At 37.3% G+C, this 12,301-nt stretch overlaps 1 protein-coding gene across 1 annotated transcript in view; it reads left to right on the top strand.

Moving 5' to 3' along the window:
* The window catches only part of elp1 (elongator acetyltransferase complex subunit 1), a 71,366-nt gene extending 59,393 nt beyond the window's left edge, over positions 1 to 11,973 (top strand). Inside the window, exons 31-37 of the mRNA XM_043716357.1 lie at positions 3,527 to 3,587; positions 3,861 to 3,974; positions 4,085 to 4,196; positions 5,931 to 6,058; positions 7,679 to 7,833; positions 10,420 to 10,498; positions 11,589 to 11,973. Coding sequence (XP_043572292.1) covers positions 3,527 to 3,587; positions 3,861 to 3,974; positions 4,085 to 4,196; positions 5,931 to 6,058; positions 7,679 to 7,833; positions 10,420 to 10,498; positions 11,589 to 11,650 — 711 coding nt within the window. The 3' untranslated portion in view covers positions 11,651 to 11,973. The remainder of the gene's footprint in view (positions 1 to 3,526; positions 3,588 to 3,860; positions 3,975 to 4,084; positions 4,197 to 5,930; positions 6,059 to 7,678; positions 7,834 to 10,419; positions 10,499 to 11,588) is intronic.
* The last annotated feature ends 328 nt before the right edge of the window (positions 11,974 to 12,301 follow it).

The following is a 12,301-nucleotide window of genomic DNA, read 5'->3' as shown; positions in this document are numbered from 1 at the left end:
GGGGCGATGTTGGACAGGGTTTTGGGGGCGGGGCTTCGCACGCGGTGTGCTGTTGCTGTCTCATCTAAACAGGGAGCAGACTTGATAGAAAACCCCCGAGCCCCAGAGGAAAGGCATTGAATCAATTAACTGAATAATCAATTATCTGAACGAAATAGTGCCCGCCCATCTCATCTGGATAATCGAGGTTCCTCTGTCTATTTTAAATGTTGTAATTGCACCTGCATCCACCCCTTTCTGTAGCAGTTCATTCCATACACAGACCATTCTGTGTAAACAAAAAGAATTGCCCCCATGTCCTTTTTTAATTCTTTCTCCTCTCACCTTAATCATTTTTAACTTCCCCACTCTAGATAAAAGACCCTTGTCATTCACTAATCTATGCCCCCCCCCCATGATTCTATAAACTTCAATAAGGTGACCTCTCAACCTTCTATGCTCCAATGAAAAAAATCTCAGTCTTTCCAATCTGTTTTGTATCTCAAACCATCCATATCCAGCAATAATCCTGGTAATTTTTTCTGAACCCTCTCCAGTTTAATAATATCCTTCATATAACAGAGCAACCAAAACTGCTAGTGTAGAAGAAGCCTCCATAACATCCTGTACAACCTCAACATGATGTCCCAACTCCTATACTGAAAGGTCTGAGCAACTAAGACAAGCATGCGAACCGCCTTCTAACCACCCTGTCTAACCATAATGTAAATTTCAAAGATTTATGTACCAGAAACCTTAGGGGTCTTTGTTGTCCAACATGACTCGGGGCCCTACCATTAATTGTATTAGTTGTGTCCTTGGTTATAATACCAGTATGCAATACCTCACATTTATCCAAATTAAACTACATATGCCACTCCTCAGCCCATTGAACCAATTGATTAAGATCTGTCTGTAATCTGAGATAACCTTCTTCACTGTACACTATACCACCAATTTTGGTGTCATCTGCAAATTTACTAACCTCCTATGTTCTCATCTAAATCATATTTATATAAACGACAAACTAAAGTGGACCCAATATTGATCCCTGTGGGACTCTGCTGGTCACAGACCTCAAGTCCAAAAAACAACTGTCTGCCATCACCACCTGTCTCCTACTATATAGTCAATTTTGTATCCAATTGGCAAGCTCACCTTGATTCCTATGTGATCAAACATAACTAATTAGTCTACCATGTGTAACCTAGTAAAAGGCTTTACTAAAGCCCAAGTAAACAATACCTACCACTCTTCCCTCATCAATCTTTTTGGCTACTTCATTTAAAAAAAAACTCAAATCAAGTTTGTGAGACACGATCTTTCCTTGCACAAAATCATGCTGACTGTCCCTAATCAACCTACAACATGTAACCTAGTAAAAGGCTTTACTAAAGCCCAAGTAAACAATACCTACCACTCTTCCCTCATCAATCTTTTTGGCTACTTCATTTAAAAAAAACTCAAATCAAGTTTGTGAGACATGATCTTTCCTTGCACAAAATCATGCTGACTGTCCCTAATCAACCTACAACAAATCCGAACATCTCTCCTGTCCCTAATCGATCCTTGCTTCTCCAAATGTATGTAAATCCTATGTTTCAGAATCACCTCCAATAATTTACCCACCACTAATGTCAGACTCACAGGTCTATAATTTCCAGACTTCTCCTTAAGCTTTTCTTAAACAAGGGCGCAACATTGGCCACCCTTCAGTCCTGTCCTCCAGTACTTTACCAATGAATATAGATGATACAAATATTTCTGGTAGAGGCCCTGCATTTTCCTTCCAACTTCCCACAATGTCCTGGGATATACTTGATCAGTCCTGGAGATTTATCCACCTTTATGTTTCTTAAGACCTCCAGCACTACTGCTTCCGTAATATGAACTGTTTTCAAAACATCGACATTTATTTTCCTGAGTTCCCTAGCTTCCATTTCTTTCTCAACAATAAAAACTGACAGTTTCCTTAGTTTCCCCATTACTAACCCCTTTTGTCTCACACCATCATTTAATCTCTCTTGCATTCCATCCAGTACACCACAGATCCTCTGCTGTTCTTTTCTTCTCCTCTCTACTTTTCCCTCTCTCTGAATTTGCTTAAAACATCTTACATCTCTAACCCTTCCCAGATCTCTCAAAAGATTATTGACCTGAAATGTTAGCTCAGTTTCACCATGAAAGATTCTACTTGATCTGCTGAGTATTTCCACAATTTTTTGTTCTTGTAGAAGAATCAAGGTTATGGGGAAAACGCGGGAAAGTGGATGTGAGGAATGTTGGGTCATCCATCATCCTATTGAATGATGAGGGTTGAGGCGCTGGACAATGTATTCCTGTTCCTTTTTCTTACAGCTTATGGTTTAACACAGTAAATATGTGGAGAAAGACTGAATTTTAACAAGATACTGACTAAAAGATGAAAAAAAAACAATATTTATAAACCACCTTTCATAACTTTAGGGCATTTTAAAGTGCTTTCAGGATAGTCCAATGACGAGGCTGAGTAAGTCAGGCCTTAGTTCTCTAGTTGAAAAGAATGAGAGGGAATATCATTAAAACAATAAAGGTTTTGAAAGGGCTTTTCAGGGTAGGCAGACCATAGAGTGCACAGTCTCAGGATAAGAGGTCAATTATTTAGGACTGAGATGAAGAGAAATAATCACACTCAGCGTCGTGAATCTTTAGAATTCTCTACCCTAGAGAATTGTGGATATTCCGTCATTAGATATGTTTAAGGTTGACAGATTGTTGTTCTGTCAGGGAGTTAGTGGATATGTAGAGTGGGTGGGACTGTGGAGCTGAAGCCCAAAATCAGCCATAAACTTCTTCCATCTCACTGTCTCCCACCTTAAATCACCCAAGTTTCTCACACCCAAGCATGTAATTGAATCAATCTTCTGTTTGTTCTTGGCCGGCTTCTGATCTCCATCTCTGATCAATTTGTCTTCCAGAGTGCCTCATTTCATTACAAAACAAATAACTCTAACCTCCACTAATTTAGCAAATCATTGAAAGAATCTGAGTGAATTAAAATAAACATTTGGGAGAAAAGTGTCAAAAGGAAAATGAGATAGAGATAAAACAATGACAGAATATGCAAGAAAGAAAGAGAGGAAAACTAAAACGTACAGAGATCATTGGAGAGTAAAGCAAACAATTACAAGATATTTTAAACATCTTGCTCAGCATTGCCTTTTGCCAGACCTTGGTGAACGTCTTAACAACTGGCTAAACATTAAAAGGTTGCAGTGGACTTGGGCATGTGAAACATTTTAAAAAGAAGGTCATGACATACAGATTTGCACAACAGTAAGTACTTGCATTTGATGGGTTGGTTAGAAGAACAAGCAAACTTAAATTTATATAGTGCCTTTCACATGCCTAAGTCCTTTGCAACCTACTTTTAACATTTAGCCAGTTGTTCAGACATTCACCAAGATCTGGCAAAAGGCAATGCTGTAATGGGCAGTTAATCAGCTTGGCAATGTTGAATGAGGTGTGAATATTGTCTTCAATCAAAAAATTTATCTTATTTTCTTAGGTTTACAAGTACAACAGGACTGATATTTTGGAAACTAACCTAAAACCTTCCATGTTGGAAGGTAGGTGATAACTACTCCACATTTACATAATGTTTCACTGATGAACTTCAATCCAGTCTTGAAAAAATTGCATGTTTTCCATATCAAATTCATGTAAATTTGTTTCTTATTGCTAGTATTGTTGTGTTACCACTTCGGTCAGGAGCTGATCCTGGAATGCTTCTGTGCCAATATTTTACAAGTAATCAGATGATATTGTAAAATTCTGTCTCAAAAAAAAAAATAAAACTGTAAAATATTAAGCTTTGCTCATTAAACTTCTTTTCCCTTCAGCTCATAGTAATCACATGGCATTCCTAGATGCACAGAAAACCTTATTTATACGTCATAAGTCTCGACTGGCAGTTGTTCGAGAAGACAAAAAAAAAGAACAGGAAGGATTTTTAGGTAATTGGAAAGATTCCTCACTTAATGACCCTTCTTTCAAATCCAACCCAGTAATTTTGATTTAAAAAGAAGTAGAAATTGTGACTTCTATGTCTTAATTTTGTTTTAAGATGAGGATATGGCTGACGGACTAAACGCAGATCTATATTCAGAAGCTAGCAGTTTACAGTCAGCCAGCGGAATGAGCTCCAAATATTCTCACAGTAACTCCAGGATCTCAGCGTAAGTATGAATTTAATAGTCCCAACAAGATTTCTATTTCTTCACTGTCTGACTCTGCTGCACAAAATAAAGCATTGGAATTTAAAGCAGATTAGTAACGTGACAAATTTCAGAATACCACCGCTAATGGGCAGGAAATGGAGAGTGGGGATAAAGGTTCTTTTTGAGATTGATAACCTTGTGATCAGTGGTGTTGCACAGGGATCACTGCTGGGATCACAATTGTTTACGACATATATTAATGTTTTGGAGGAAGGAAGGAAGTGTACTGTAACCAAATCTGCAGATGACACAAAAATAAGTGGAATGATAGGTTGCAAAAGAGATACAAACAATTTACAGAGAGATTTTGGAAGGTTATGTAAGTGGGCAAAATGTTGGCAAATGGAATATGATGTGGAAAAATGTGAAATTGTTTATTTTGGAAGGGAGAACAAAAGAACTTTACAGTATTAATTAAGTGAAGAAAAACTGCAGAAAGGTACAACACAAAGGGACTTGGGGGTCCTTTTACATGAAACACAGAAATTTGTTAAGCAATATTAGTTGAAGGTTAAATATTGGCCAGGACACCAATAGAACTTGGACTGAGGTGGGGAGTGGATAATCCTCCAGAAACAAAGGGAAGAGTGTAGAGTGGCTTCAGTAAAGACTACATTGTGTTTTTTAAAATTAAATAGTGTCTTTTGTTATTCCAATAAATAAAAGATCATCTTTCATTCTCTCAGTTGCTGCTGTCTCTGATAAAAGGTAGTTATTTCAAGTCTCCATTTGCATTTGCAACCATTGTGATACTTCGAGATGGTGTGCATTGCAAGTTGATATTTCAGGTCTGATATTGGATGAGCAGTGCTTATTCATTTATTTGAAATGCAATTGAGATAAGAATCCTATGCAAGAAGTTGTAATAGTACATCAGTGAGAGTTTATATGGGCTTTATATTCTGTTAAATACATGATTTGTAGTTTGATACATATGATTTCACAAAACCTTTTAAAAACCACTAAAAATGAATCTTCAGGTTTTTGGTTCTGCTTAATTTGTGCAGATATGGCATATAACTTAAGCCATTTTAGGGTATTGTCAGCACCAGCATGCAACTTAGAAATACTTAGGACTCGGCATGATTCAAAAAAAGAACAGACTCATATGATACCTTTTGAAAGCCTCAAAGAGATTTACAGGTAATTAACTACTTTTAAAAGACTTTCCCTGTTATAGTATCTTCTTGCAATATAGGGAAGCAGAGTATCAATGCTCATGCAACAAAGACTCAGAAAACAATGATGAGATAATCAGCCATGTCATTAGCTTTGTAAGCGACATTGAAGAATAAATACTGATGAGCAACCTGGAATATTTCACTTGCTGTTTTTCTAAATAGTGAAGTGGGATATTTAACATCCAATAAAAGGACAAATGGGCCTTGGATTAGCATTTCATCCACAAGTCAGCACCTTCAACAGTTCAGCACTCCCTCAGTGCTGCACTGGAATTGTTGGCCTAGAGTTTTGTGCTGGGATCTATTAATTGAGTGAATTGAGTTTAACTGACACCAAAAACTTCTGACTCTAAACCAAGGACGCTACTTATTGACCAACAGCTGATGAGAATACTTGTCATTGATACAAAGGTTTTTATAATCCCTATTTCTCTAAATCTGTATGTCTACAATGCACCAGTGAGGATATCTGAAATAAGGTGTCATGAGTTTGTATGTGTGAATTTCACAGGCGAAGTTCAAAGAATCGTCGGAAGGCAGAAAGGAAGAGGCACAGCTTGAAGGAGGGAAGTCCATTGGAGGATGTGGCACTGTTGGAAGCATTAGGAGAAATAATATCCGCTCTGGACAAATTGACTGGTATTCCTAGTCCTATTTCTATCATTGCTTACAAGTAAACACAAGGCTCTGGATTTCTCTTGCAGAGGTTAGGTGTATAGTTATGGGCTTTTACTTGCCCACTTTTTAAAGTTTCAGGGATTTTAAAAAAATATATTTATGAGGTGATCATAGGACAACAAGAATACACTGTCATTTGTATCATCATAAAATGGATTCCTAATTATTTCCTAAGCCTGAGAAAGTAACTTCATTAGCAGTGTGAGGTTCTTGGGGAGAAACAGTCATATATTCAGGCAGAATTGAATCAGAACTGCATGTGCAGGATTTTTCTTTATTTTACACTCATTCTGCTGGTACAAATGTGTATAATAGCCTTCAGTGGACTAAATGCACAGTGCAATTTTCAAGCTAGTATAAGCATTATTCTTATTCAGTCCAGATGACTCCTGATGGTCCTTATTTTCTGCGGAATGATTCTTACTTGGAGATTAACAGTGAAGTATTTGAATTTCCTTACCATGGTTAACACTCTCCTCGTGCCTTTTATTGTGATGAAAGTTGAAAGGCTTTGCATTCAGTTTTCAAATTCCTTCTATAAAGTAGAAATTTGATTCTTGGCATTGCTTTCAATTCCCTTTGTTTTCTTTGAAAAGAAATGAACTTTTGATGCTGAATTGTAATGGTACTTAAAGGAAAAAAGAATTCTATAGCATCGTTCACAACATTGGCATGTCACAAAGCACAGAACAGCCAGGAAATTATTTTCATAATCTATTTACTTTTGTAAAGTAGGAGGCATAGCAACCAGTCTTTACACCTTGAGCTCCTGCAAATAGCAGTTAGATAATTGAATATATAATTTGAATGCTGTGGTTCTGTTCGCCGAGCTGGAAGTGTTTGTTGCAAACGTTTCGTCCCCTGTCTAGGTGACATCCTCAGTGCTTGGGAGCCTAGACAGGGGACGAAACGTTTGCAACAAAAACTTCCAGCTCGGCGAACAGAACCACAGCAACGAGCACCCGAGCTACAAATCTTCTCACAAACTTTGAATATAATTTGCATTTTTAGTTTTGTTGGTTGAGGGGTACATAGTGGTCAGAACACAAGGAAAATTTCACTGCCTTTCTTTGAAATACCAACCTGGAAACTTTTGCATCCACCTTAGAGAGCATTTTTAGCAGTTTAATGTTTCATTGAAAAGACAACATCCTGATAGTGTAGCACCCATCATTGCAGAACTCCCTCAATCAGCTGGGAATGTCAGCCTAGATTCTATGTTCAAGTCTCTGAAACTACATTTAAAAAAAAAGACAGCTGAACCTGTCATTCATTATCAGCCTTTCTTCCCCAGGTTTTGATCTGTAGCTATTTTAAACACATTTTTATTTATTATTAGTTTTAACTGCATAAAGACAACTACACAGTGCAAGTAAGTCATCTCTGAGAGACTGTCTGAGAAGAGGGGAGGAAGAACATTAATATTTTTGATGTATAATTGATTTTCTCCTATGCATAATTTTTGCAAGCCATCTGATTTTTCCATTCTCTTGTAAATGATAGGTCCCTTGGGGGGTATTTTTGAAGATAATTTTGTCAGCTTTTTAAAGTCACTGTGTTTGTGGTTCTCTCCATCTGCAGGTGAAGTGCACAAATTGCTGAAGATTTTGGTGCTTTTTGGATATGACGTTCTAGCTTCAGAGCTTCAGCAGGCTCTGGGAGAAGCCCTACAGCTTGTGGAAAAATCCATCCCTGAAATCTGGCTTCCTGACCTTAAAAATACAGCTGCCTGTCCTGTAAGTAAAGTCACAGCATTCTTCACACATAACATAAGCTGACCTTTTTTTCTCAATTCAGTCTTGAAGTCTAGTCTTGAAATTACCTCTATTACTTGCTTTCGTCTTAAAATCTAATCTCCTGATTATCAAAAGTCACATAGTTTGCAACAAGTCTGTCAGAATGTTGAGCACTCAGATCATGTCCTTGATTTGTACCGTTTTGGAGAAGTGCAAAGGGGAAAATGGAGGTCTGTGTTATAAGTACAATCTCTTGGCTGTTTCTCTCAAGCTAGTAAATGTTATCAGTAGTCACTTTTAAATAAAAGTGTCTAATGACATGCATTTGTATTTTCTAGAAGCACTAGATGTTGCCTTTTCTGGCAAAATCAACATTTATTTCTCATTTCCATATGACCTTAAAACAACCGTCTAGCTGGGTCATCTCCTTGTATGTTTGAAGTCACACTTAGACCTGACTGGGTAAGAACAGTAGATTTCCTTCCCTAAAGGACATTAGTGAACCAGTTTGGTTTTTATCATACTGTGTTACTATGATTATCACCGTATTGATGCAGCAATTTGATGATACATTTTAATTAACTAGTTGTTATAGGTTTCCCAGCTGCTGTGGTGACTATGAATTCACATCTTTGTATTCTTAGTCCAACCCTTGGGATTATTCATTACATAAGAATGGTACCAGAGGTGGAAAACCTTCAGCTCCCTGTGAAAATAGAGAAACTTTTTTTCTAAAGCACAAAAAAAATTTGATTGTATTCTCAATTATTAATTGATTTGAAAAGGTGAATCAGGAAAAATTACAATTTAAGAAGACCAGGTAAACACAGGATACAGGTTTAAGAAAATTGCCAAAAGAACTGAAGAGGAGATGATGAAAGAAGAAATTTATGCAGTAAATTATGATGTTCCGGAATGCACTGCCTGAAAGGATGTTGGAAGCAGACCAGTAATAACTTTAGAAAGGGTATTGGATAATTACTTGAAGAGAAACATTTGCTGCGATACAGAGAAAAAAAACGAGAATGTTCATGATTGAATAGCTGTAAGGCAATGCTGGCACAAACTTGTTGGGCTGATTGGCTTCCTATGCTGTATGACTTTAATGACCATGCTACCCTGCCCCCATTCAGTTAGATATTTGATGTTGCACATTGAGATTCTTTCTTGTTCAAGATGGTCATTGCCTGACAGTTATGTGATGTGATGTGAATGTTACTTGTCACATATCAGGCCAGGCCTGAATTTTATCCAGGTCTTGCTGTCATCGGGTATGGTCTGTTTCTGAGGCATCGTGAACAGAGCCAAAAATTGTGCAATTATCAGTGCACGTCCCCACCTCTGACTTTGACTTTATGTAGAGGGAAGGTCTTCTGATGAGACAGGATCAAACCTAAGGATGGTGACAGTGGTGTTCAGGACATTGTCTTTAAGGCGTGATTGTGTATGAATGGCTGTCTCAGGCTGTGTTTTGACTAGCCTGTGGGACAGCTCTTTAAATTTTGTCTCAAGTTCCCAGCTGTTGTGAAGGAGGACTTTACAGGGCCAACAGAACTGTGTTTACCATTGTTGTTTCCGGTGTCTTTGTTTGATACTGGGTGAGTTATCTGGTTTAATTCCATTTATCAGAACTTGTCGCTTGGCTATTTTAACGTAAACTGTACTTGTAAGGATAAGGATAGCACATTTTAGTGAGCCACGCAGTTTGTAGTTCCAGATTTGAATCCTTGTCCCCAGAACTTGAATCTGAGTCTTTGAATTACTGAGTCCAGCAGTCTTCCCCTTATTATACAGATGGCAATCCAAACAGTTTGTACTGAATTAACAGCAGTGACAAATCCATCATCAAAACCCATGGTGAAAATTAAAATGCAGACTTTATACCCAGGGCTCTTCTAGTGCAGTGCCCCTACGTCTGGACCAAGGCCCAAGTTCAAGTTCCACCTGCAGCAGAAGTGTGTAATAATATCGCTGAACAGTTGGATATAGAAGATAGCTAGCCTTTCTTGGAAGGTTTGACAAAAACAGCTCACAGTATCCCAGGAGTGGTCTCAGCAATGTTCCAGACTTGACACCACATTCATTCATTCATTTCATTACTGTGAACATAAAATTATTTTCATTATTCAATTAAAATCATAATGGCTGTGTATCCGTATTCCATCTCCCTGCCATAGTTCTGTAGCTCTTAATTCCCTTGCCCCAAAAAAATCCTCAGTCCCAGTTTTTAAAAAATTTAATTGACTCCAAGCATCAACAGCTTTCTGAAGAGAGTTCCAGATTCCCTTTGACATGATCACTGTACAGTGTAATTCTAGATCTATGCTTACACACACACACACACCCCTCTCCCTTTGTAGGCTTGAATTGAGGGACTGAAGGGCTACCATGTCTTTCAGTAAAAAACTCCACTTTCCTCTAAAATGAATGAGGAAGAAATAATGTGATCAGAGGTTTTGTACTATTCTTTTATTGGATCGTATATACTGTTTGGGACATTGTATATTTGTGGGCTGACTTTGTTGGGGAGGCATGTGGACATTAGAGATTGCAATAGCAAAATATTTTTTGTTTTACTTATTCTAGGTTCTTGGTCCTCACTCAACAGCAAACAGCATTACTGCTTCCTTTCAACAACCAAGGAATGGGGGAGCACCTCAGCAAGGTTGGTGTGAAGTGGGGTTAATAGCAAAGCCCTGTATTAAAGTTCCATAATGTATTTGCTCATTTTGACATCTAAACAATGATTTAATTTAAAACCAAGCTTTCACTTAAAGTGCAATTATCTTGTTGTAACAAGTTCTAAAAAAAGACTTGTTTCACAATCTCAAGATGTTGCCAAAATACTTTACAACCAACAAGGTACTTTTGAAATGTAGTAACTGTTCAAATGCAGGAAGTACAGCAACTAAACTGTGCATAGCAATATCCCACAAATACCAACACCTACTTTAGATATTGGTTGATATATAACCATTTGTTAAGACAGCAAGGAGAATGCTAAAATAAAAGAAAAATACTATGGATACTGAAAATCTGATATGTGGGAAATTCTCAGAAGGGCTGGTCCAGCAGTTCGGTTATGAAGAGGAGTCACATTCAACTTGAAAATGTTGTCATACCCACTGAGTATTTCCCTGTTTTAATTACAGCAGAGGGACTCCCTTGTTCTCCTTCAAGATTGGTCTGTGAAATCTTGAACGGCCTTTAAGAGAGCAAATAACGCCTCAATTTAGAACTTCATTTAAAGGTGTCACCTGTGATGGTATAGCAGTACCTAGTACTGCACTGGGATTGGCAACCTCAATTATGTGCTCAACAGAAAACTGAAATTTGAATATTTATATACAGTGAATGTTGGCACTCATGATTGAGATGCTTAGAAAAGTGAGTGAGATCTGCCCACAGAAGAGAATTAATGTATAACCTTGAAGTAATATGTCTGTACTTCACACAGTTAGCAATAAGCAATATTGTAACTTGAGAGAATTTAGCTTCCCTCTGATCAGTTTCTCTGACATGTCAATCTTTATTGGTGATCAAAATAACAAACTGATCGAAATAAATTGATTTAGAAAAAGCTCACATTTGCCTAATGCAACTGGGTGAATATATTTTAACAAAAATGTCTAAATATCAAGTTGGGGCTTTTATCTGGAGAAATTTGGCAGGAATAGTTTTGTTAGTGACACTTCCATCACATTTAATTATGCATATCAATTACTAATGTCTTCTTTCATATTTTTCTCCCCCAGAAGAAATTTTTGTCCCTCCTAAACTCAATAAGAATGTGAAGTGGAAGCTAAATATTTTGTGAAGATACTCCAGTTTGCCGTGTTCCATTTTTGTGTTGTACATCATTGCACGCATGCATTACTGTCAATGCAGAGCAACCCAACAACAAGGATGCTGGTGAAAATGGATAGGTATGGTGGTTTTCCATCAGGCACGTGGTTAACCTCCTGCCAGCTGCAGAATTATGATGAACTAAGCATACAGTGATATCAATGTAACAATCAGAACTGACAGACCTGTAATCAAAGGACAAAATGTACTTCTGTTGTTGTATAGTTTGGTTACAAAATGAAGACAATGCAATTTAGTTGTGTCCTTTCTATAAAGAATTTATTGAAAATCTTGGATATTAAGTATCTGTTACTTTCTTCTCCTATCACCTTTGTTCTCACATGTTTCAATTACAAATGCTAGGTGTTTATAAAGGCCACGTGCAACACATGATCAAAGCAAATTGTGCAGTAACTAATGAATTATTCATAAAGTTTTAATGTAATAGGGAAATGTTTTAGGCTTCAACACAACCACTTCTGTGATCTTATGAAGCATTAATAATAACAAATTTCACAAATTAGGCTTTCATAATGCATTTAGAATTTGTCTCTATCGTGTCTATGGTCAAAGTTTTTAATAATTAAAGTTGTACAGGGGCTTTATAAACACTCTGTACTTT

Source organism: Chiloscyllium plagiosum, chromosome 2, assembly GCF_004010195.1.
Source record: "Chiloscyllium plagiosum isolate BGI_BamShark_2017 chromosome 2, ASM401019v2, whole genome shotgun sequence".
Taxonomy (NCBI): Eukaryota; Metazoa; Chordata; class Chondrichthyes; order Orectolobiformes; family Hemiscylliidae; genus Chiloscyllium; species Chiloscyllium plagiosum.
The sequence above is the reverse complement of the archived record's forward strand: the minus strand, read 5'-3'. Positions and strand labels throughout refer to the sequence as shown.